Source organism: Vidua chalybeata, chromosome 23 (genome assembly GCF_026979565.1).
Source record: "Vidua chalybeata isolate OUT-0048 chromosome 23, bVidCha1 merged haplotype, whole genome shotgun sequence".
Taxonomy (NCBI): domain Eukaryota; kingdom Metazoa; phylum Chordata; class Aves; order Passeriformes; family Viduidae; genus Vidua; species Vidua chalybeata.
The window spans coordinates 4,632,590-4,658,902 of NC_071552.1; the positions used below are offsets into that span (position 1 = coordinate 4,632,590).

Below are 26,313 nucleotides of genomic sequence, written 5' to 3' on the forward strand. Positions count from 1 at the left end.
TCCATCCCTCTTTTTCCCCTGGGACCCCCTGACCACTCTTCAGCCCCCGGAGTCATCTGAATCATGGCAGGGTGAGACTCGCTGTCGCCTCTCCATCATCTTTATCCCGTCTTTATTTTTTCAGACACGCTATTTTCCAGCCCAGTGGCCTTGCTCTGTCCCTTGTGTTTTATGGCACTGATGTCTCCATTTCTGCAGGATCACTCACAATATTGTGGTTTATTGAGAAAAGCCAGGGAAATGCAGGGGTGGTGAGTTGGATGGGTTTGGGGCTCTGGGGGGCTGGTGAGGATGCCCTGGGCCTGGAGAGGGGGGATAGGGTGGTTGTGACAGGAATTTCAGGGATGTGTGACGCTGGGTGGCTGAGACTGGGGGACTGGAGGCTGGGCTGAGGCCCTTCCTTGGAGCCCATCATCCCCTCCTCAGGCCTCTGTGTAGGTATTGGCCCTGCTACAGGAGCTGGCAGGGCAGCGAGAGGCACTGCTCTGCAAGGGAAATGCCATTTTAAATAACAGCAGTGTGTCACAGGAAGGGGAAAAACCCATGGGCTACAGCATTGCTCTGGCTTTAAATTATACCGTAGAAGAATAAAAATAAAAGAGAGGAAGACAGAGAGAGAGAGGCCAGGAGGAAAAAGAATTGCCATTGTTTTACCAAGCAGATGGGAAAGTTCAGGGGATCAGAAAAAGACTATTATTATCTTGACTCGACCGAGAGAAGATGGGAAAGGAAGAGGCATTTTTTTTCCCTGCAGTGAGGAGTGCTGTGGCTGAAGTAATTTCAGCAAAGAGTTGGAAGGAAATGATGCCATCGGCTCGGGGCAGCGCCCAAGTTACTCCCACAGCCTGGGCATGCCACCATGGTTTGCCTTTTTGTCCCCTTTCCCAGCAGTGACAGCACATCCCGTGCTACTATTGCAAGGCCGGGGAGGGGTAACAAGGGCACACATCTCTCACCATCTCCAGCTGCATCAACGTGCCAGATGTACCACCAGATGTGCCCACTGCCAGTAGCACTGCAGCTGTGGGCACCCCTCCATGGCACTGCTGGTCCCACCACTTCCCAGCCTCGGGGCATGACCACCTGCCACAAGTACCCAAATTTCTGCTTCCTTGTCCCAGAAACCCATTGCTTGGCTACAAGCCATTAAATACCCTAAATACACAACAAATTTCCTGCTGGCTGTTTAACATGAACAGAACAGGATTTTTTTTTTCTTCTGAAATGCATGTGAAAAATCCTTTTTCTGTGTCTGCAATGGTGCTACAGCTCTGTGGCTGTAGCTTCACTGCTGTTCTCCAGCTTGGTACGGGGCAGCTGAGCCACTCTGGCTGGCCAGCACGTTCCAGATCCTTGCCCTTACAAGCACAGCAGCATTTCTCAGCCTCACCAGAGACAAGGAGATTCTTTTTCTACCCATATTCAGGCCAGGGGAAGGGCATCGCCCTGAGGCCCCTGGCAGTGACCGAACACAGACATCAACAACTGATTTACAAACTGGGTCAAACACTGGTGCAACATCTTCCCTGACAAATGCCAAGGTGATAGAACAGGGAAACGAGGAGGTGAGTGTAGGTCAGTCCTGTCAGAATATCCTCTGCCCACCACATCCCCCCTTGAAGCTTCTTTGCCACTCAATTTCCTCCCTTTCCCTCTATCCTCACTTTCTCTCCTCCTCTTTTCCCTCTTCCTCCCTCTGACATATGGTCTTTCCCTCAGTCCCCCCAATTTGCATTGTCACCTTTCCTTCTCTACACTCACTTCTCTCCTGCACCCCTGGGATACAGAGAGGGGCTGGCAACCTGCCCTGCTTAATCCCGGGGCCACTGACTCCTTGGGCACTTAATATTCACGACAGAGAGAAACATTTCATGGCGAATTGGACGCACATTCAACTGGAAATGGAAATTTTATGACTCTTCTCACTCCGTGCAGCAGATTACACCAGCTGAGAAAACATGGAAGCAAATGAACAACCTGTGAACTGTAAAGTATATTAATAATGAAATCACAGCCCGGGAAATGAAGGCTTTATTCTGTTTATATTCTGCTCCATTAATGGAGAGTGCTTGCAGTAGCTCCGCCCCATTAGCCGGCAATCTGCGCCCCAGGAAGAGCGCAAGGATGGTGGGGGAATGGTGGCACAGGCCAAAAACCTCCTTCCCACTGGGAAGTTTGGCTCAAAGCATTTTCTTGTGCTGCCTCCATCTATGGACAGTGGGGGTGAACGAACATGGGGGTTATCTTTGGTGCCCTACCCCGTGCAAGCTTGGGAACAAGGTTATGAGGCAAAGAATGGAGCAAATGGTGATGTCAGGAAAAAGAAAGAACAAATTTGGGTGGAAATCAGGTCCAACACCACAAGGAGCCACCCAGCAAGGAACTGGCACTGGGAAAAACGTCCATGGAGAGCCCCACGTGCTTTCTCCTTGGGCTGCTCATTCCCATCTCCTGCCTGCTGTGTTTGAGCATCCCCATCTCTCCAGCATCCTTCCCACCCCTGATCACCACATCCCATTTCTCCAGGGATGGAAGTACTTGTGCACCCACAGCCCCAAAGTCACGTTGATGGCCACAAACTGAGCCAGGCCGGCAGGACTTGTAGAAATAAATATTTCAGTGCTATTACCCAGTACACAGCCCTGTCCTTGGCTCAGCAGACCTGGGCCACGTGTGACCCAGCCCAGCCAGGCTCTCTCCTTCCTGAAAACAACAGCAACAGCTTATGCAAAGCACATCACGGGAGCTAAAAGGAGCCAGAGCAGAGTTTTCTATAGCTGGAGCGACCTGGTGTTGACAGAATGGGGACGCATTTCCACAGCTCAGATTTTTATAATAATACCTCAGGGGAGTCGCTGGCAAAGTTTGGCCCAAATATAATTAGTTTGCACAGCTATTAGGGGCTGATAAAAGGTTTTAATTTGCGTGGAGATCTCTGGAATCTCAGACGCTCCTGTCCCTTGCTCTTCCCCAGCCCAGCTGAATGAAAGGGGAGTCCCAGGCAGGGAGCGACACAAAGCCACACATTTATCGGGGAAATAGGGAGTTGTGTTCAGCAATAAAAAAGAGATGGAAAATCCAGCAAGCTGACATTGCTGGTGTGTTGGGTTTTGTCTGCTTTGTCCCACCACGCCATTAACATATCCTGTTCTTCCTGCAGGGAGATGTCGTGCAGAGCACAGTTTAGGGCATTTGTAACTCCTCAGTGGGTCTCATCTTTGTGGGAAAGGTGGTCAGAGACCACCTTTCAAAGGTATAAGGCACAGGAAAATATTTGGGGATGCAGGCAAGGTTTCCTGTTTTTTCCCCCTATTAGGGTAGCAGGTAGTTTCTTCCCCAAACTGTGACAAGGAGCAGATCCCTCTCTGCCTCTGGCAAACTGGGAAAGTGTGACATTGCAAAGCTGCATTTAGGGACTGTCTTGAAAGCAAGAGGCTTTTCCCCCCCTTTTCTTAAGGGAAAGACATTGCCTCATTTGTAGCTGGAAGAGGTCTTGTTATTTTTGTACCAAGCTGCATATTTTAGAGGTAGATATGCCAAATATGCAAAATCAGCTCCAAGAGTTCATTTCCACCATGCAGGGAACCAAAAATATTACTTTTATACACATAAAAGTACATAATCTTCCCATTGCTTTGAAGAAGCAGGAGGAACTAGGGTGCATCAGGAAGGGAAATGCTAAAAGAAGCTCTCCACATGTCACGCTAACCAAGTTTTAGTCATTCCTTGGAGAAAGAACAACCTGGAGCCCATGCCATGATTCCACCAGATTCTCTCTCCTGCTGGGTCAGATCCCTCTCCCATGGGAGCTGATGGGGAAGCTGTTGGCACTCAACAGGCTGAATATGTCCCCTGATCCCTGTCAGGATCTTGCTGGTGGTCATATGGATCCACACTCTTCTCAAGCAACCCATGGCAAAGCCAGTTGCCTCCATCACCACAACCACACAAAAAACACAGTGTCCATCTCAAAGTCCATGACCACTTCACCCTATTTATTTCTCCTATTTGTATATCCTACATGATACAAGCAGAGCTGGACCACTGCTGACCCTTTGCCCGGCTGCTCCATCTGGCACATGTTGATTAAAGGAGTATCAAAAGTGGTGGCAGATTTACAGGTTAACAATGATTAGTGGAGAGCACCGCAGCCAAATTAATGCCAGCTATAATGTAGTTTACCTCATTAAACAATGCACACCAAGATCCTGTCTGTTGTAAAACAATTGGTCTCTGAAGCCTAGTGTTCATCTTCCAGGGTTGCTGGGAGATAATAAATGGGTAATATTCCGGCGATAATGGTAATGGAGTCACGGCTCAGAGCTAATATTATGGCAAAGCAGTAATTATTTCAACAGTAAACAAGGGGACGGTTGAGCTGCCGACAGGATTGGAGCCAGTTGAAATGCTCCAGTTAATACACTGGAGCCCAGGCCTGCAACTGCCTCTAGGAAGGAGGACAAGGTGCTTGGCCATCAAGTGTGTCAGTTGAACCTCTGTTGAGTCACCCAGACCCCAAAAGACAGGAGGGACAGATGCAGTAAAGTGAGGTGGAACAGCATGCACAACATGGTGGCCATCCCAACCCAACTCATCCAAACCCATCCCATCCCATCCCAACCCAAGCAGAGCCAGCAGCTCAGGCTGGGCTCTGAGCTCCATCACACAGCAGGAGCACTCACTTCCCTCCTTTGACACATCACTCATCTTGGCTCAAAGCAAATCTTCAAAGCAGAAAAGAGGCAGAGCAGAGACACAAGACCCAGGATGAACACAGAAGGAGCCTTACACGAACCATCTGCTCCCTCTGAGAGGTATTTCCCTGCTAAAAGGGCCAGGAGAGGACACGGCTCTCTGGTCTTCCATTAACGAGGTGACGTGAGGCCGGGCTAATGGGAGCAATCTCACAGCACGTGCAGCTGATCAGGGCAGGAAAAAGGCAGCAAGAAGCAGGAAGAGATTTTCCCACCCAAGTGGATCCCCCGTCTCCCTGTGCCTCCCAGCTGGGCTCCAGATCTGGTGTCCAACCTATAAATATCCTCTGCCTCCTCTCCAGGGAGGACGAAGATAGCAGACAATGTGCTTAATGGACAAACCTCTGAGATGGGAGGATGTCTCCCCTTCCCAGGGACAAGCACCTCTTCAAGCTAGATATTTTTTGCAGATGTTTGTCCTCTTGTTTTAAGCCTTGCCAAGAGCCAGGGAGAATCAATATATCCAAATATACCAGACTTCTCCCAGAGTCCCTTTGCTGGTTTGCTGCTGATGTATAGACAGATGATCTCATGAGACCTCTGCCACATCAGGCCACCGTGTCTCATCTATCTTAAGTGTGTATACGAGCTGTGATTACTGCTGCATCTGAGTGCCTCACGTCTGGAATGTGTTTATCCTCCTGCAGCTCTGTGAGACAAGGGACTGCGATTGTACCTCTTCCAGGGAGGCTGCGGAGGTTAAACAGGCTGATCATGGGGGATATCCTGGATGTGGCCACATCAGGATCCTCTGAGCATCTCCCCAGTCTCTACCTTGTAGCACTGAGGGATCACCTGCTCCACAAATGACAGCTCAGCCTCAGCTCACGACTCCAGCTTTGCACGGGATCCAGCTTTCAGCACCCAGCTTAATCCTGAGATTAATGAGGGATTCCCACCACACAGACCTCTCGATCAGACCTCTTACTAGTAAATACACCATCAGCCAAACCATAATGTTTTCCTACCCTGGCAGCCACTGTCTTAAGCCTCACACCAGAATCCATCATACTACAGCAATAATCAAAAAGCAATTAGATAAAACCATGGCAGAAAAGTCCATCAAGGGTCATTAAGGATGACGACTTGGATGCAGCCTCTGGCTCGGGATGTCTGTGTGTGGCAGAGCGGTGCTGGATGAGCCAGTGGAGGGATCCACATGCACACCCCCAGTTTTACACCCTTTCCTTGTGCCCCTGGCCCTGTCATAACCCCACTTGTCTGCCCACACAGCCCTCCCCATCATGACTGCTAAACTGCGTCTGCTTCTCCTGGGACAGAGGCTGCTTAGCCTCCATTCCTCCTGGAAGATCCCTCACTTCAATTCCTTGGCACATTTCCCAAGCTTAATGTGAGGCATGACTAGTTTTGTGTCTGCAGCACAGATAAATATCCCCTGGATAGCTCAACGTGGTGCCACTCTCTCTGCCAGTGCCTTGGCGTCACCCTGAGCCCGATGGCCCGGCGTGCTGTGCTTTTTCCCAGCCAAGAAATCTCAGCCTTCATCCACCGAGAGATGAAAACTGGCCTGACAATATGACAATCGCCATGACAACATCAGTTACCCCCCAAAAATAAATAAAAAGCCCAGTAACTATGGAAACACCTGAGTGACCAAAACCAGACTATTAACTAGAAGACCTCACCGCAGTTTACAGACAGCCTCAGCACTGAGGCTGGGGACTGTAATCCAGCCAAAGACTTGGAAACACAGACGTGCTTGGCACCTAAGGGTGCAAAATGGATGTTTATAGGCACAAAGAGCGTTGCCTTTCAGACCTCTTAGTCCAGGTCTATGCAACTTCTACCTCCTCTGGGCCTTCATGCCAGGTGTTACATCCAGGCCACTGTTATCCATGTAATTCTCTCCCTCTTTTGCTCCCTCCCTTCACCTTCAAGATGCTTCTCTTAATTGCCATCCCAAAAGTCTGAGCTGCCCCATCCCATGCCAGATCTTGGCACCTCACAGCAATTTCAGAGAGCTGAGTTTTGAAGCCCCAGTGCCTGGCAGCTCTGCTGGTACTTGTGATGCCAGCTGGAGCATCCAAGCCCAGGACAGAGCCTCAAAGCTGTTGAGCCTCCTCTGCTGAGGCAGAAAAAGCTGTGACTCCAGCAGCTTCACTTCTTTTTCCACCTCGATCTGTTCAGCTGCATTAACAGGAGTTGCTGTGAGTTAATACAGCATTACTTGGAGGAGAAATAAAATAAGACAGAGAGAAGTGAGGCAGAGGGACAGAAGACAGACTGTATCACACCTTATTTGGACTGGCCACAGGCTCACAAAGCTCTTCTCCAGGGCCAGCAGCCTGCTTTTGTTCATGCAGGAGGATGAGAATGGGCACAGATAGGACCAAGGTCTGAGAACTGATGGAGGCACCAACAGGGCCAGCATGCCTGCATTTCACAAAATCAGAAGCAGAAAACTCTCTTGCTAATGGTCACTGAGCTCTTGAGTTATACCATGAACTTGGTCTACTCATCCTAGCTGCAGGAACTCCTCCAGCCCCCAAACCAAAGAGAGCTTCCAAAATGGTCTTCATGACTCCTAGAACATGGCAACAGCTGCAGGCAGGAAAATTCAGCAGAGTTTACCAGCCCAAGCCACTGAATTCAAATTCATTGGAGCAGAGACAGAACAGCCAAGCAGTCAGAGGAGCCTGGAGTGGCTGGAAAAGGATCTCAAGTGAGATCAGTCACCAGGGAGCTGGGCTGCTCTCAGTGTATATCCTCTGAAAGGCCTGCCCATGCACTCCCTGGTGAGAAAACACTCTTATTTTCTCCATTTCCCACCAAGAGGCGCACTGTGTGCTTGCAGGTGCCAAGGAAATCATAAAACCCGTGAAGTGCCTTTGCACAGAGCAGCACTCAGCAGTGTCAGCTCGGGCACTCGTCCTTCAGCTCCTGGTGCGGCTGTGCCTGGCACACACAGCGCTGGCACAGCCTGTCCCAAGCAGCTCTGCTGAGAGCCACTTCCCCACCCGCTGTGTAAAACCTTAAATTATGCACCAGCATTCTCTCAAACAATTCTCCCTCATCCCTTTTCTCCACCACTTCAAGAGAGATGGAGGAAGATGGTGAGAAGGAACAGGAGGCAGCTCGCTTGAGACTTCCCATGGGATGAGTAGAAGAACAGCAGCCAAGAGGGGCCAGCAGCAAGCTTTGGGTTTTGCTTGCCCCTGGCACTCTGAATTAGAATGTATCCTACATCCCAGATCTGCTATAGCACCTCTATGCATTTTCTCTGGCTCTCATTTCAGTCCTCACACTTCGATCTTCATCTTTGCTCTGTGTGGTGAATGCAAAATGGAGAAGTAGAGGTTCCCCTCGGTGGCTTGGCAGACCTAGAAACGGAGGAGCTGCCCATGGAGATGGGCAGCCATGGAAGTTGTCTTGGGCCACTTCTGGGCTCATCACCCTCCATCAGCAGGAGACCAGGCTCTGGTAAATCTCTGTGATCATTTGTTCCTTTGAGTTTTGAAAGCAGAATGCCTAATCATGGCCAAAATCAGGAAAGAGCTGCTGCTGCAAATTACACAGCGCCACAGGTAATTTCTGATTAGCTCACTCTTCCTCTCCTGGTGCATCCTCAGTTTCCATAGCAGCTAAGTCCTAAGTAAAATGGAAACATCTGGTTCGAGCGCATGTAAAGATTCCCTGGGGAAAAAAAACCTGCTGGATGGCAGCAAACACAGAAAATAGCCCTTGTGAAAGACAGAGGCAGCAGGAGCTGGGAGCCTGGTTAGGACAGGATGGATGGCATGTGGGAGAAGGCAGCAAGGGGCACATGAGTGGGAGACAAGGGTTCCAGGGAGCAGGAGGGGATGTAGGAAGGAGAGTGGGGCTGTGGAAAAACAAGATGCTTGTTGAAAACAGGTACTGAGGAGGCTGAGCAAAACAAAAATATGTTGTCAGGATAGACAAAGGGAAGGGAAGGAAGAAGAAGCTTCAAGGTGGAAACACATGGGCTGCCTCAACCATAAATGCTGCCTGACGGTGACACACAGTGACAGCAACTTTGATTCCATAGAGAGACGCTCAGGGATGGGGAGGAGCACATGGATCCATGCCCAGACCCTGACCAAAGCCACCAGCTCAGAAGCAAGACCACCTGCAGTGGATAAGCCAACATAAGTAAGCTCTGGGGGAATGGTTTGTAGAGGCTCCTGTCAAGGGAAGCGACTGAGATGCCACCAACTCAGCTCACTCTGCCTGGGCTTTGCAGAGTGATGGATCTGGCCCAGCCATTCGCTCCAGCACAGACAAATAGCAAAAAATCAATGGAGCTGCAGTGAGACACCGCAGCCCTCGTCAGGAGCTGAGCAGGGAGAGCAGCCACGGCGCCATCCGCCCCTGCGGCGGCTCCTTCGGCTGCCGGACAGCCTGGCTGGGCGTCCCCGAGGAGAGCTTGAGGCAGTTGTCTGGAACAACAGCCCACGTTGGTAAAACCTCAGGGGAAACACGACTGAGGTGGAACTGAAGCGCTTAGACAGGATCAGAGCATCAGAGCCAGGCATTGCCGCTTGGCCGCACGGCTCATCCCACCCAGAGCCTCCGGATCTCACCCCCGGCTCACCCACGAGAACCTCGCAACCGCCTGGGAATAACAGGGCAGCAAAACGCAAAGCAAATGCCAAAAAGCAGCTGGGAAAGGGGGTTGAAATTATACGGTCCTGCACGCCTGGGAATTTGCTTCCCAGCAGTCACACCCACACAGTTCTGCTGAGGGTTTGCTTACCAATTAACAAGGCCACCAATTAATGCTTCATGTGTTTTCCTGCTCATTTGCACTATTTACAATCCTCCTTTGAAGCAACCTGTAAGAATTGCCTGAAAAATTTTCAAAACATGGCCAAACAAGCACATTCAATGTGCAATGCGAGTGCCCCATGCAGGAACTCCATGATCCTTGTGTGTCCCTTCCAACAGAGAGTATTCCCTGATTCTATAAATCTCTAAGCACGACAAACCCAACCTGGCACCTACAGCCAGTCCTCTGCAGGACCAAAACCATCAGCTCCTCTTCCCAACCACCAGGATGGATATTCCTCCACCAAAGTCACCAAGTCCTGTGTTGAGTCACATCTTTTTGGTGCATTTCACCTTCTCCTGGCAACAGAACGAGCCACCGACCCCTCCCCAGACACTCACAAAGAGTGCTGTGCCCTTCCCAAAATATTTCTGGTAAGGTTTGGTTCTTACCTTTGGGTGAGATGTGTCTCCAGGTGATTGTTGGGTCTGGCCTGCCCGTGGCTATGCAGGTGAGGCTGACGTTGCCGCCCTCGTTGATGGAGATGTCAGAAGAGATCTCGGTGATTTTTGGAGACACTGCAATGATGCAAAGAGGAGAAGAAAAATGAAACTGGTTCTGCTTCAATTCAAATCTTAGACTGTGGGTGAAGGAGGCTGAATTTCCATCCTCCCTCTGCTTTGACAATTTTTGCAGTAGCCCATCAGTCTCATCTGACTTGGCAGGAACAAACAGGGAAAAGAGGGGGCAGAGAAGACACAGCTGAAGTGGGAAGAAACTGTAGCCAGAGGGGATTCAGTCATTTTAGGGAGGCTTGAGAAACTCCTCCGTGGTGTGAGACAGTATTTCTTCCTACCCCACTTCCAGCATTCCTTGTGTCCTCCTAGCCATGACAAACCCTTCCCAGTAGAGCTGCATCTTCCCAAGAAAACACGAGTCACCCCCTTCAAACTCCTGCAGCTTTTCCTGCAGCTGTGCAGGCTCTCTGCCAGGCCCTTATAAGCACAGGAGCACCCAGAGGATCTGGGCATGAAGAGAGAGTCTGCTGTGGAGCCTCTAGGGTCAACAACCCTGCTAAGGGAGGGAAATTCTGTGGGGATGAAAGCCATCCCTCTGCATCAGCACTGCCACCCAGAGCACTCAGGAGTGAGTCAGATACAGGGGGTCCAGGCCCCGGGAGGGGACACAGGTACAGGATGGGGGTGATGAGGAGGAGGCTGGGAAGGGAAGAGGAGCAAGCAGGGAGCACTCAGCTCCTGCTGCTGTGTGAGCAGAGGACATGATGTGGCTGCTGGCATGGGCTGGGAGATCTTCTGGTGGGGATGTAGGATGGAAAATCATCAGCTGCTGTTATCAGCCTCCACCTGCAGAATATAATAAAGACTGTCACCTTCCCAGGTTTATTTCCAGGCTTTCTCCGGAGCCTAGCAGGCACTGGCACCCGGCTGCAGCGCTTTGCAGGAGAGCCACAAATCACCTGCACCTTCCACCCTTGCTGGGAGAGCCAGATTCATCACCCCACTCGGGGCTGCAGCCCAACACCCCAAATCCTGACTTGGACCCCACTCCCGAGCCTCCCTTCCCTGCCTCTCCCCACCTCCCACACCTTCCCGGGCTGCGCCAAGCCAGAATGACTGCAATGGCCTTGCACGCAATGCCTCTGCTGCGCAGGTAAGTAATTTATTGATCCGTAAAGCACTCCAAGACGCTCTGGAAGGGATTATGTCATGCCAGTGCCGTGCAATAAAATAAAAAGTGATGGATTTTTTGTGAACATGATGGTGATTTAGGGTTTGTAGTTGGAAGTGTAGTTAAAGTACATTTTAAGTGGAAATCAAGGTGGGTAATGAATTATTCTCTGTTTTGAAGGGCTTCTGGGAGTTCATTTTTTTGCTGCTCTGGGCACGATGGCTAATCTGCTAATCATGCACTGGAGAACAACTCTGGATCAGCTGCTCCCAAACAGAGGGGGCTCTGGGGCAGGACAATGGAGGGTACAAAGACAACACCTAAAGAAATATTAATATGCTTCAGTGTCACTAAGGGGACAGCACACTCCTCATGGGACCACTCAGAGCTGGGAATGCTCTGCCCATGGCCAGGTCCATTGAGGAGATGCAATTAATTACAACATCATCATGATTTCCCCACTGTGTTCCTGCTGAGGCTGGGACTGCCAGCCAGGAAATCCGTGTGTGCACTAAAAACACAGAGCGTGTGGCCTCCACAACAAAAATAGGCCAAGGGGGTATTACCATTGTCATTTTGGAGGGGTGGGAAGAGCCAGGCGGAGGCGCAGTGGTCGCCCACCTTTGCCTGGGAAGCAGCAAGAGCTTCCAGCTCTAAGTCCTGAAAAAAAGGAAAGCAGTATCCATCATCTTTAATGCGCTGTTTGCTGCATCACAGAGGAACCTTTCTGATGTTTTTAACTGCTGAATCCACATCGACCCAATTCAGCTTGTTTTGCAGCGGCTTTAAAAAAAACAGGTCAGACTTTACACTGCTGCTCTGGGACTGCACAGACCCATTTGCACCCACCCAGATGAGAGACAAAAATCAACTGACCAGGTTATAAAACATAATTAAAACAATTTAAACTTGATTTTGATTGATAGGACAAAGGGGAATGCCTTTAACCTGAGGAGGGTTGATCTAGAACAGGTATAAGAAGTTTTTTACAATGAGTGTGGTGAGGCCCTGGCCAAGGTTGCCCAGAGAAGCTGCAGCTGCCCCATCCCTGGAACTGTTCAAGGCCAGGCTGGACAGGACTTGGAGCAGCCTGGGGTAGTGAAAGGTGTCCCTGCCCAGTGCAGGGGATGGAACTAGTGGGTGTTTAAGGTCCCTTGCAACTCTAATCTTTCCATAATTCTATAAAAAGCAGTTCAAACTGCTAACGCAATAGGGGAAAAGTTCACGATACTCAGACAAACTCAGGACACTTTGAGGGAGATGCAATTTACTGTGCCCCATCTGGAATGAGAGGAGGCAAGAACATCTGGGAAGCAAACCAGGGAAACGTCACTGAAGCTGTTAACTAAGTCTGGAATTGTCTATGCAGTGGTAGGATTTAACACGGTCGTTATTGTATGCTAATTAAATATTTGAATATTTTACTGCACAAACTATTCCAAATGCCTTTCTAGAGACACAACAGGTGTGTTGAAAGGCTTTTGCCAGACTAGGGAGGGAAATCTTAATAAATAAATGATCCAAGTATATATTTAATATTATTTAAGAGCCACTGGCACTTCCATTCCCGCTGCATTAAAGGACTTCCACCAGCACTTGGCATTTCTGCAGCAGTGGGGCAGAGGAGACATTTCCTCTGCCGAAAGCAGGACACAGATGGAGCTGTGCCCCTTTGGGAATGAATAAATAAATAAAGCTAAGTAAATGCAGGCTTCCCAGGCGGGAACCCTCTCCTTGTGGGCAGTCCTTTTGTGTTCAGCATCTCTCTCGCTCAGAAGTGATTAAACATGGCAGTGTTGGCCAAGCTGCTCCGGTGACACTGCACAGATTTCCCCACAGGCTGGTGCTTTATTGATCCAACTCTTTCTTTTTTCCCCCTTCATCTTTGCCACAGTTCTGGGAAAGGTCTCTGGGTGCTCTCAGCCCCCCACAGGTTCCCAGGGCATGCCCCCAGCTTGCCCCAGTGTGGTGCCCACTTGCTCACAAGGAGTCCCCAGGACAGAAAGCAGCTTGCTTAAATATTTAACCAAAGCATATGGTGAGCTCCACGTTTGAGGGTGTTCAGGCAGGTGATAGATGTCTTTCTGGATCTGAGCATATGTGCCTGCCGACACACATCTATTCCCTGGCGCACAGACACCCTCCTGCCACTGGCACAGACGATATCCCTGCTCTGCTTTCACCTCCAAACACCCGTTCCTGCCAGAACAGGTGTGCAGCTCACAGATCTGATGCCACAGCAGTGCTGCACACAGATCTTCACATTCTGAGAATGTGGTGGGGCTCCCCAGGCATTTCTGCCACCTCCTCTGCTGCCTCTCCCATGGCACCCACTGCAGTTCTGAGGCCTTCCCTGATTATTCCTCCAGCTGCCTTTTATAGTTCATCCCAAACTGCATAAACATCACCAGCTTTGCCTCCTTGCTTGGGCCCTGCCACCTCCATTTCCATCATCATCACCTCCCCACCCACCTTCCTGGCATGTACTGACTGTGCTGCTTGCCTGTGCTGTCCTCCCCCTGACCCCGTGCCCCCACCTCTGTCTCCTGACACCCCAGCACCCCAAATTTCAGCCACGCATCAGGCTGAGTGGAGGGTGCATCTGGAACAACCTCTCCAGCTCGGACTGGCAAGGGGACTTCAAATCAGGTTGCCTATTCCTTCTTCAAGGAGTAATTGCATTTTTTTGCCTTAAGCACCCCCTTTATACCCAGTTTGGGGTATATAGTGCAGAAATGCGGCTGTGACCTTTCCAGACCAGCAAACACCTTCTGGTGTGGGAGTGAAGTAGAGCAGGTGCTTGCCCCAGCCAAGGGGTCTCAGCCCTTGGCACAGCCTGGGAGAGAGTGGCTGTCCTGGAAAGCCCAGCCCTGCTTCCCCTTCATCTTCCAGCACGAGCAACATCTGCTCCAGATCAAAGGAAACAACAAAGAACAACTATAAAAGTGTCTGGAAGAAAGAAAAAGAGGGAGAGTCAGACTTGTGTTCTGCAGGCGATCTGTGATGCGCACTGGCAGCTTCCTGAGCATCAGCCTGACGCTGCTCCTGCTTTTTGTAACAGCTTCTCACTGCTGTCACACTCAGACTTCCCTGTGTTTTACGGAGTTTGCTGCCACGGGTTCTGCCGCTGGGATTCAGTGAGGGGGAGTCCTGGCTGTCCTATCCCTGCTCCCAGCAATGCTGAGTCAAACCCAGCCCACCCTCTGGACACTGAGGGTCTGCCAAAGGCAGGGACCCAACACCCAGCCCCAGGACTCCTCCAGGCTGTAACCAGAGCGTTTTGTAGCTGCCAGGTCAGGAGAAGGTGCAGTGCTGGCTGCCACAGCGCCAGGCACTTCCGTGGTGCCTCCTCCCTCTTTTGTGTTCCAAAGCTTTCTGCCTCCAGGGAGCAAATTGAGAGCCCTGCGCCTTCAATTACAGGTGTATTATAATGGGCTTTTAAATCAGTTTGTGCTGCTCTAACACAATTATAGTTAAGAGAAAAGCAGAGAGGGCTTTGTCTTTCTGTCATATCATACTTCCATCATTTCATCCTTCCTTCATATCATCCTTCCATCATATCAGGAGCTGTTTTGAGCCTGTCCAAAGGTGTGAGGAAGGGCAGACACAGCCTCAGAGCCTGCTCAGTCACAAAGGTTTGTACACAAACCCCTTGTGGGTGCATATCCTGCTTCCCAGGGCTGCCTGGACCCTGGGTTGGCACCACTACCCCCTTCCCAGGTTCAGCACAGCTTCGCTGAGCGACTGATCACCCTCTTCACAAACCTGGCAGCAGCCAAAGCCATGAAGAAAGACGGCTGGAAACAAAGAGGACATACATAACGACCTTAATAAGCAATTAATAAATAACTAATGACAATTGCTCGTTCTAAGGCGAGGCGTAATGAGATGTGTCATACGGCACCGAAATGTGTCTAAATGATTTCCCCAATAGGTAACGGCTCCTGTTGCAGGGAAGCTTGGAGGACACGAGATTTTTTTACGCCCGTCTCTGCAGCAGGTTATACAGCACAGCATCATAATAACTCAGAGGAGGAGGGGGAAACAAGACGTTCCCAATCATTCATTAGTAAAGTATTTGTGAACGCGGGTATAATTCACCGCATAAACAGCAGGGTTTCTGCAGACAAACTTTATAGCTAAGTGCCAAAAGGGAGCCCAATCTGATTCCACTTACGACAGCATAAATCAGCACTACTACTGCAGTCAACAAGGGATACACCACAATAAACGTGGCACAATAGGAGAGTCGGGGCTCAAGCACAAGGATTTTTCTCTGATTTCTGGATGGGTCCTGGTCACGAACGAGCCTGGATCAAAAGCAGCTCCCTAAGGAGTCAGGGTGCTGCCTCACTAGATTAACTTTCCTGTTTTCAAGACTCCAAAGGGATCTGCATCATTTTTCCTAGAAAAAAAAAAAAAAAAAAAGAAGAAAACACCTAACACCAAGCCCCACACCTGTGGGGAATCAAACCAGAGTTTTTTTGCGTGGCTAATAATAAGCAGCTTTAAGAGGAGGCAGAATCCCTCCCTCAGATTTGGGAGAGTTCTGTGTTCATGTTACAATGCCTGAAGGAAGACGTGGCACTGCTCTGGACTTCGTTGCCTTCTTTAAAATGAGTCTAATGATGCTGAGTGAAAAGAAAACAAAAAAAAATATATAAAAAACAAAGTTTTTCCATTATTATCCTTGAAGAAATGCAGCCAAACAAGGAGTGTTTGGCAGTTCAGCTCCCTGTCTAGACAGATCTCATTTTCAACTCCACACACGCTGCATGGATCTAGTTTCCAGTTTTTGCACCCCGAGCCACCTGGGATTTCCCCTGTAAGCCAAGCAACGCCTCATGAAAGGCAGAAAATTGAAGGATCTCGAATCCTTAAGACACCTGCATCATTTTTCTAGCATTATTGACACCTCTCCTCAAGGCATGACAGCCTCTCTCACAACTGCCTCCACGGTGACCATCAAAGTGACAGTGACTCTGTCACACCCTGCTCAGGGGACACAGGGTCCCCAGTTCCTCTCGTTCCACTGGGTACCAGTGAAATCTCCATCAGACCCTTGGGAAAATCCCTGTGTTGGGACGAGCCAGAGTGTGCTGACAGCACCCCAGAAAGTTTGAACACGACTTGTGCTTAATACAAAGCTTGTCAAACTCATCACCTCAAAATGCTGAATGTCTTTATTAGATTCCTTTATCTCCCCCCAAGATCGGAGGGACACGAAGAGATGATTCTCAGCGGAGATGTCATCATCCAGAAACTAATTAAAGGCTGCACGGGAAGTCGGGCCACGCACACTCTGGAGAACAAAACGCATTAGCAACCCGAGTCGGGGAAAATATTACAAGTGAACTTCAGATCAGAAAGGGTGAGCGAGGGATTTCACAGCAGCTCTCCTCTCCCCATGTTTCCTCACACTCATCCCTACACTCCCTCGTCCTTCATAGGTGACCCCAGCTTGGGGCTGATTAGGACCAGCCTGGGACCTGGGGGACACAGGCCAACAGGAGATCTTTTCCTCCACCCTGGGAGAAAAGCATGATTTGTGGAATTTCCTTTATTTTATTTTTAATCATAGAAAAGCATCCTTGCTGTGGGTCAATAAGTGCAGAGAAGGATGGATGAATGCTGGCTCTGCCAGAGTGCTCCTGGCAAAACCCTTGGTCTCATTTGGTCCCATCTCTCCATCAATGTAATGACAAGAATTTTTCATCCTTGCAGGCTCATGAAAAAGACAACAACATATGAAATAATAAGACACCCAGAACCTATGGCCACAGGAACTGGATGTGGGGGCATTTCCTTATGGGGACAGATGCACAGATCTAGTTTAGGACGTGGGTCTCAAGTGGATGTACCTGCAAACAGCCCTTCCCAGTCAATCTGGAGTCTCCCGTTCCAACAGACAGCAAATATCCATGTTATTGCTCATCTGATCCATCAACACACTCTGTCCTGCTACATTCTGCACAAACCCCCAGCTCCCCTCCCCACAACCAGCCAGAGTGCCCATGCCCCACCCTCCTGCTCCCCACTCTGCTGCTGGAGAGCAGGGGGGGTTCTCCCTGTCCCCTCCAGCTCTCTGTCCATGCAGAGTGGGCATCACGCCAAGGGCTGAGCTTGCCGAACCACCCCTGTGCCACTTCACTCCTCAAAAGGGACCTGACAGGAACAAAGGAGCTCAAACATCCTTTCCAAAGATAAATCAGATGCTCTAAAGCAGCCTGCATCTCCAATGAATATAGGGCAGGTGTCTCTGAAGTGAAGTATTAGTTAAAATGATGCTCTTTAAATTACATTTCGGCTATTTCAGGCAGACAGGTTGTGTGTGGGTTGGGCTGGGTTTTTTTATGATCTATCTAGAGGCTTAAAAAGACACAGAGAGAAATAAATCTCCCTTCCATTAAAAACACACTATGCTATTGCATATTTGTTCTTATCTCTGCGCTCTCGCTCTTGTGCTCCCTCTCCCCGGGCTGGAGCACAAAGTAAGTGTTTGTGATTACACTTCCACCCTGACACTCAGCTAATTCGAGGAGCTGCCAGCCCGTGCCCAGGCAGAGCGCGCGGCTCGCCCACCCCTGCAGGAGGATGAGCTGTGCTTCCCCAAATGCCGCTCTGCACCCGGTGCCTTTACTTCAAAAGCCATCGGGATTTGTGGTGTTAATGTGAAGCCATGCAAAAGCCCCAAGTTTTGATTGAGTTTATTTGGATCTTCTGAGTCTATCCATGCCCTTTTTGTCTCATTTATCTATTTACATCCCTCCATTGTCAGTGCTGCCTGTTCCCAGACAGCCCCTTTCCTCCCATCCTTCCTGAGCTCCAGTTCTTCCAGGTGCCCCTCGTGCTTCAGACAGGGCTTTTACTTCTGCTTGGGCTTCTTCCCATCTTTGCCTTTGACTCCAGTTAAAAAATTAATGGATCAGGCAGGGAGCACAGCCCTGTTATTGTCTGATTAGGTGGTCTGGAGGCTGCTACTTATGCCCAGACTCTGCTTGTCTGGGAGAGCAGAGTGAGAGAACAAAGCTTGTGAAGTGGGAGAACAAAGCTCATAAAATGGAAGGTCAGCAAGGTCTAGCAGCTCAAAATGAACCACAGGTGAGGTGATCCATGCCTCCATGTGCTGCCACTCCTCCTATCCCCGTGGGAGCACATCTCCTGTGACTCATCCATCACTCCAACAGAGGCAGGTCTAACATCCCAAAGATGCCCTGATCCATTCCTTACTCCTCTTTGTCATTTCTTTACATCCCTGATTTTTCAGGCTGTCCTTCTTGGGCTCCAAGAGCCCCCCAGCCTTCCTACCCCTCCCATGGAATATTTCTGGTCCCTCATCCTATCCCAAGGCACATTTCTAGGCACACTCACAGCTTTCCCAAGCCCAGGGGATCATCTCAAAGCTTGGCCAAAGGTGCCAGGAACAAGCAGGAGTGCAAATACCGATGATCCAGAGTCTGTGGGATGATGTCCTTCCTAAACCTTCAAATGTGGTTTATCCCTATCATCAAAACTCTGGGAGATAAGGAAGCATTATTATTCCCACTTCACGGATGGAGAAATGGAAGCCAAAGATCAAATGGGACAGAAGTGCCTGTTCAGATCAACGCTCTGCAGCACCTGCCTCTCAGGCTCTGTGGAGCTTGGAAAACCACGTTAAAAAGGCACAGGGAGAGTGAGGGCGGCTGCCAGGGCAGGTATTTCCATTGGGCTGCACAGAATGAGAGCTCCACAGTTAAGAATCAGTCATTAGGCCACTGAGACACAGCTGTGTATCCCTGTACATAAAGGGGCAATTAAAATTCCAATCCCCAACTTCAACCCAACCAAGCAACATTTTAGAGAGCTAAAGGCAAAGGCAAAGGAGGGAGCGATGGTCCCACAAGGGAAGGATATTGATGCGCCTGGAGAACGCGGGGGCTGTTCTCCTTTCCCATTAGGACTGCTCCTTCATTTCCTGTTTCTCCCAAACAAAGCCCTCGAGCCTTCTTCTCGGCCACACTCGTGCCTCCGAGAATGCCAGAAAAGCCACAGGGAATTATCCCCGCCAGAGCATTCTTAATTTCCCTATTTGTCTTCCTAATGCCCAGCCTCATCACCAGCACCGTCTATTCCCCATGTGCTCCTGCTTTACATGGATGGACTATTTTTACCCCATTCTTCCTATGCCTCTTTTTCCTCCCATTTAATCATTTTGGAGGCTTTTTATCCACACTTTCCTTTCCTTTCTTTCCTCTTTCCCTTTCATTTTTAATACCTGTGGTTCTCCGATTCAAAATCATTACTGTTTTTAACTTGACTCGAGCCTCTTAATTAAGTTACTTTCCATTATTTTTTATCTAGTCCATTTGTCTACATCCCCCGCACCCTCCCTAATTCTCCCTTTCCTCCCCAAGGCAGGCTGGGTATGAAATCTTACATTTCCATTTGGCTAACAATCACTTTGAATTTTTAAATGCTATTAAATTGGATCACACCAGTCACTGGACCGGAGTTGTCGAGCTGTGATATTTACTCGCGCCAGTCAAAGGGAAATGAAATTGTGGCGGCGCAGGGGGGAGGCGATGGGGGAGCCCAGATTTATTCTGCCCGCGGTCCTCACAAACAGGCACAATCCCCTCGGATTTCTGAGCGAGTTCAAAGGAAACTCTCACGCTCAACCATGAATGTATTGTAATGTCTTTAATAAATCAATTACTTGTTGGCAGGGAAGTGTCACTGCATCTCCAATCCTTGTAATCACCTCAGCCTTGCTGTGTTTTAAGTGCGGAAAGCCCACGGAGGTAGACGGGGAGCCAGGAGCGTTGTCGGCGTAGGGCAAAGCACAGAAAGCACCACTTTGTCTTGCCAGGAAAGGCTAAAATGTGCAGGAAGGATTTGCATCACGTAAAAACACACACTCAGAGTGACCCCCAGCTCCAGGATAAGGACACCACGGTGCTGGAGGGACTTTGTAGGGCTCATCCTTCCCAGGGTAACTCCTGAGATGCAGGAACTTGGAAGGAATGACCACAGCAGGTTCCTGGGAAATGCCTAACCCAGGAAATCAGCCTGTGGTGATGGGAGCAGCTCCTGCTCCTTCCTGCCCAGTGCTGAGCAGGGGTATATTGCAAAGCAGTGTTTTCCCACTGGCCCAAGAGCCAGACAAGCTTCTGCTGCACTAATTCAGACCCTGAGTTTTGTGCTTCTGCTCCAGGAGGGTACCATATTTCAATTTTACTAAAAGAGGTCTTTTCCACTTAAAAATTTGCTAAAGGGAGCAAGATTTGATTACAAAGCAGCCCTGGCCAAATCCAACCCCTCCTCCTCTCTCTGTGCCGACAACATCCTCCCCTCCACAACAACAATCATCTGAGCACAAACAGACAACAGAGCTTTTCAGAAAGTAATGAACTCTGGTCGGAGCCAAGGCAGGAAGGGTTTAATGTTCAGCGCAGAAAGCTTGGCGAGGCCATCAATTATATAGCCCTGCTGCTGAAGGAGCAAAAAAAAAGAGAGTATTTCAGACAGACTCGGCCAAAAAGAAAAGATAGGGAAGGAAATCACTGTGAGAGAGATTTAATTTCACAAGCAGGGAGAAGTGTTTGCAAAAGAGGAAGAGGATCAAAGGCTGAAGCTCTCGGGCTGGCTGCGAGGAGGAGGGATTACAAGGACAGCAAACCATGGAGGAGACATCTCTGTTGATGCCTTGTGTCAATGCTGGGCCAGGCAAGCAGAGCCTGGGGCACAAACTGGGGAGTCTGTTGGCTGTGGGGGCCCAGTGGGTAGGAGACTTGGGCAGAGAGGAGGGTGGATTGAGACCCGTTCATCTTATCTCACACAGGACAGCAAACCAGCGCAGGGTCTGTGGCCTCTCCTGCCTCGTCCCAAATCCTACCCAGGAAATGATAAAAGATGCTACCAAAAAGGAGAGCTGAAATCATTTGGGCATCTCTACTACTGAAAAATCACAGAATGCCAGAATGGTTTGGGTTGAAAGGGACCTTAAAGGTCATCTCATTCCCACCCCCTGCCATAGACAGGGATATCTGCCACTACCCCAGGTTGCTCCAAGCCCCATCCAGCCTGGCCTTGGACACTTCCAGGGATCCAGGGGCAGCCACAGCTGCTCTGGGAACCCTGTGCCAGGGCCTCAGCACCCTCACAGGGCACAATTCCTTCTGTATGAGGGTATGGATACACCTAAAACAACAAGACTTCCCCACCCCGTCCCCTGCACGCAGTGGGGCCCTGCTGATCCCTTCCAGGAATCCAGACATAGACTAAGGAAAAAAATCACCTCCTTTCTGGAGGACAGAGGTGGTTTCACTGCTGTCTCACAGCAGGCATGGAAAACCCAAACCAGAAATATTTCAAGACTACATTTCAATATCTTATTTGAACAGCCACATTTCCACATCTTTTACAAAGATCCTTGCCTATTTGTTTTCCACTTCCTGCTTCTCCTTGTCTTTCTAAATCTCTTTCTTCTGAATTGCACCACCAGAACAGAAAGGAAAACAAAATCACATTTCTCCCCATGTTTCAATGCAGCTCCTTCCCATTTTCCCCCTCACCTTCAAAACCCAAGCAAGAGCAGTGTGAAGAAACCCACATTTTCCACCCAGTTTCCCCCTTTATTGCCCCAGTGACCTCCCCCCAGCCTGTCCTCAAGCCTGGAGATATTTGCTGGAGGTTCTCTAGCCCTCAGAGGTGGCAGAACCGGGCAGCTTTTTGGCAGCTGTTCCCTTGGCCTCTCCTTTATCTCCAGCATTGTGTTCACATCTGCTTCCCCCTCTGCCTCTTTCCCTGCTGCTGGGAGTCTGCCTTTAAATCACTGCTCAGCACAGCAGCTGCCAGGCACAGGTTCCATGCCCCATTTGGATAGGGGATCCAAAAGCCGTTTGCAAACCTCCCTCTGCCTTTTTTCTTCTATAATTTTCTTAATTTTTTTTTTTTAATCCTCCTGAACCTGCCGGTGCTGCCACACTGCTTTCCCCTCCTCCCTTTTGGCTGCAGAGCTCTCTTGGCTCTGGAAGTATGTTCAGACACCTGGTTGCTGGCAGCATGGGCTTTGGCAGCAGCTGGCAGCGTGCAGCTCTCCGATAGGGAAGGGGGGGAGAGCAGGGATCACGGTGGGGGTCAGAGCTACCCACCGTGGCTATCAAGGAAGTGCTGGTGGCCACTTGCACTGCTCCTGGCTTTTTGGTGGCTTTCTACCATGCACATTCATCTGACTTTGCCTGCAGCTGTGGCCAAGGCCATTTTTGGTTTTGCAGAGGATTTGTAGGGTAAAATAGCACATATTTGTGCAGCATCACTCCGGAGCTGGGAACCATTTAGGACAAGGCATTGCCATCTGTGGTTCCCGTCCTCAGCAGAGTCCTGCTCCCAAGCAGGGCAATTTTGGCAGAGCAAGGCAGCAAACCCTAGGGAGCAGAGCCAGGCACGTGGAAGGCTGGATGCCTCACTGCCACCTTGCCCACGCAGTGGCTCCAGGCTAAATTCCCATTCCAGATTGCAATTTCTCTGTGCTACCAAAAAGAGAGAGGGCTATATCCTTCCGGCAGCCAGTCATGTACAAAATTCCCTGAATAAAATTGGCTGATTCCTCCCCACCATCCTTTCACTCAAGGTCTGTGCAGGATTGCAGGCCAGGATCCCCATGGATGCCACCTTCATGGCAAAGACTACACCAAACAGACAAAAAATCCCTTGGGAAGAGCCCTTTGCTTCATCCTCTGTCTCTCCAAGCCTCTGCAACAGGTTTTTGCTTCTGGACTTGCCTCCAGAGAGATTGGCCAGAAAAATCAGTTCTAAAGGCCAAAAAGAAGAGCCAGATTAAAGTATCAACTCTGAATTTATGCTCAGGACTTAAGGTTTAATAATGCAACAGAAAATCAATATTTAATAAAGCAAATGATGGAGAAAAACAGTGAATGGGAGATGAGCTGCTGCTCATGTTTTCAAACATGTAACCCCCAGAGGAGCAGGGTTGGCAGGATGGATGTGGAACCAGATTGCCACAAAGAGCTGGCACACAAGACGCCCCAGGTCCCAGTGATTCCAGCTCCGGTGTCAAGGGGAGCTCACAGGTCTTTTACTAAAGGACAAACAAGGAATTACTGTGGTGGTCAGAATCCAAACACTCATGGAGAGGGATCAAATGCTGAGGCACGAGGGGAGCCGAGCAGCTGCTGCACTGAGCAGGCCCAGACTGGGGCTGGGCTGGAGGAACGCGGGCAGGCAGCAACACCCCCCGATTCAGGTGCCAAAGAGCTGCCTGGGGATGGAGATATAAGAAGCTGGGAGGGAGCACAAGGGCTAAAAGCAGAGGGAAAATTCCTGCCTGCTGAGCAGGAGAGGAAGTGGATAGTTCAGGTGGGTAAGTGGGCAACTGGGCCAGTAAGCATGGCTGGCAGGTGGGGTGGCACAGCAAATGTGCGTCCCTGAGCACAGCAAGCACACATCCTGGGCATGGCAGGATCCCTGGGCACAAACCATACATCCCTGGGCAAAGCAAGCCTGCATCCCTGAGCATGGCAGGAGGGCATCTCTGGGCATGACAACTGCATCCCTGGGCACAGCAAGCAGACATCCCTGGGGACTACAAGAGTGCATCCCTGACCGTGGCAAACCTGCATCCCTGGGCACAACAAATCTGCATCTCTTGGCAAAACATGCACATCCCTGAGCACATCAAGAGCTCGTCCCTGGGCAAAACAATCATGGATCACCGGACACAGAAAGTGTGCATCCCTGGGCATGACAAGCATAAATCCCTGGGCACATCCCTCAGCCAAAAGCACACATCCCTGGGCATGGCAAGTGTGCATCCCCAGGAGCGCTGGGTCTGGGAAGGGTGAGGGAAGCTCTGCGGTGCTCGGGACAGATCAGCAGCTCTGCCTCCCTCCCCTGGAGGCTGAAGAAAACTGCAGCGAGTCCCTGCATGGCACAGAGGTGTCACCTGTGCCTTGTCCCCACCACTGCCTTTCCAGCCCTGATACAATGCTGCCAGCCAGGAAAGGAGGAATTTTGCCCATACCCATGCCAGCGATGGCAGGTGCTTCTTGGGGTACATGGCTTAGGGTGCACAAAGATCTGTGCCCCACCTCACAAAGTCTGGGGCTCGGGATAAATCCTCTAGGCAAAGGAGACTCTTACTTGCACAGGAATCAGTGCCCTTGGATGAAACCCCTCCTCTGGCACACTGCGTGTGCTGGGTTGTCTGCCTGGCCCTGCAGCACGGCAGTAATTTGTAGCTTGTGCTGGGATCCTTCACATTGAAAGATGACATATAAATATAAAACGTTATCACTCCATAACAGCCACATGCTATAAAACGCCAGGCAGAAGGATCTGGAACTAGATGGAGGCAGTGCTTTAAATCCTTCCCTGCAGAGTTACTGCCGCTAAAACAACAGACCTGCTCCAAAGAGCTCCAGCAACAGAGGGAGAAGAGGACAGACCCCGATAAAAACACCACAATTGAGGAATTAGATGAATAAGTGATGGGATTACAGCATGACCTCCCCATGTTGACAGCCCCAGGGTAGCAGTAGCACCGGCGCACCGGTGACGTCTCCTCCCATTCATCCCCTGCTGTGATTTTCGGCAGATGCTCGGTGCTCCTGTAGTAACAACAAAGCGGCGGTACCAGTGTTACACTACATTGGGCTGACTCTGCTCCCGCGGTTACGATAACAATGCTGTTACTGTAGTAACATTACAGAGCCGAGGTCTCACTGTTCTACCCTTAATTTTATTGTCGTAAGATTAAATTGCAATAATGTTATTGAGCTGCCATTAGTGTTGCCATGGCAACAATAACATTAAGGTAGCGTTATCGCATTACAGTGGTCCAACCGTTCCACCACAAATATTTTAATGTAGTAAAACAAAAGAGATTACTGCAGTAACATTAAACTGCAGTGACCTCATTAAACCCCCACTGGCTTTATCACAGCGCTCGTCTGGAAACCGCACGCGGCAGTGGGAGATGCCCTACGCACATCCTGGGTGCTGCTGTGCCACCCCTTTGGCTGGTAAATCCATGGGGAAGAAAGGGGACGTGCTGCACATCTGGAGAGCCACACACAACTCCAGTCCTCCCTGCCTGGAGAGCTGCTGGCACCGTGTGCCGCTGGCCTCCCAGATTCACCCGCTCCACGGAAGGGATTAGCGGAGTCACTCTTGAATGGCTCTGGGTGAGGCGGGTGACCTCTTCCTGAAAGCCTTTGGAGAGGTTGGCTGAACGGGGCTGCTGGGAGCTCGCGTGCTCAGAAAGGCTCAAAGAGGAGCAGACTCTTGTTTTCTAGAAGAGGGGTGATGCGAGCGTGACCTCTGCAGCTCTGAGGGAGTAGCAGAAAGAGTTCCACTGAGCTCTCCTCGCTGCCACAAAAGCGCACACAGCTGAGCCAGGGAGGATGGAAATAGTGGAGCCGTGGGGATGTCAGAGGTGGGAATGCCCCCAGCACTGAGGCACAGGACATCTGGAGGGGACCACAAAAGAATTCTGTCAGTGCTGCTTGAGGGAACCCAGTGACAAACAGGACTACAGCATTAGCACTTCACTGGGGACACAAACAGGAATTAGCCACAGCCTGGATGTACACGAGAGAGAAAAACAGGAAGGAAATGAAACCAGTCTGTGTGTCCTGTGAATCACTGGATCTCCCTTCTCCTCTGCTCCAGTCTCCTGCCAATTAGTTCTCCTTGGGAACAAAATACATCCTCCCATGACTCTGGCAGTGCCTGGCCCACTTCATTGCTGGGGTGCCAGGCAAGCCTGGAGGGGAAAGGTTTGAAATTGAAAAAGTTTGATTTAGAGTAGATACAGGGAGGACGTTTTTTAAAATGAGGATGGTGGGGTCCTGGCCAAGGTTGCCCAAAGAAGCTGTGGCTGCCCCATCCCTGGAAGTGTCCAAGGCCAGGTTGGACAGGGCTTGGACCCCCCTTGGTAAGGGGTCTTTAAAGTCCCTTCCTACCCAAACCACTCTGGGATTCCATTACTTCCCTTCATCCTAAACTCCCTATTACCGAGTTGCCCTCCTTCCAACAATGTTAACTCACTCGAGCACAGTTCACTTCTCCATCTCTCCTTCTCTTTACACCAGTGGGCTCATCCACTGCTCCAGGAAGGAG

At 50.2% G+C, this 26,313-nt stretch overlaps 1 protein-coding gene across 4 annotated transcripts in view; it reads right to left on the reverse strand.

The window, feature by feature from the left end:
- Positions 1-26,313, reverse strand: part of LOC128799329 (protein CEPU-1) — a 356,251-nt gene that overhangs the window by 17,778 nt on the left and 312,160 nt on the right. For all 4 annotated transcript variants that reach the window (XM_053963658.1, XM_053963660.1, XM_053963659.1 and 1 more), the window contains one exon: positions 9,954-10,079. In XM_053963658.1, the coding sequence (XP_053819633.1) occupies positions 9,954-10,079 (126 nt within the window). The remainder of the gene's footprint in view (positions 1-9,953; positions 10,080-26,313) is intronic.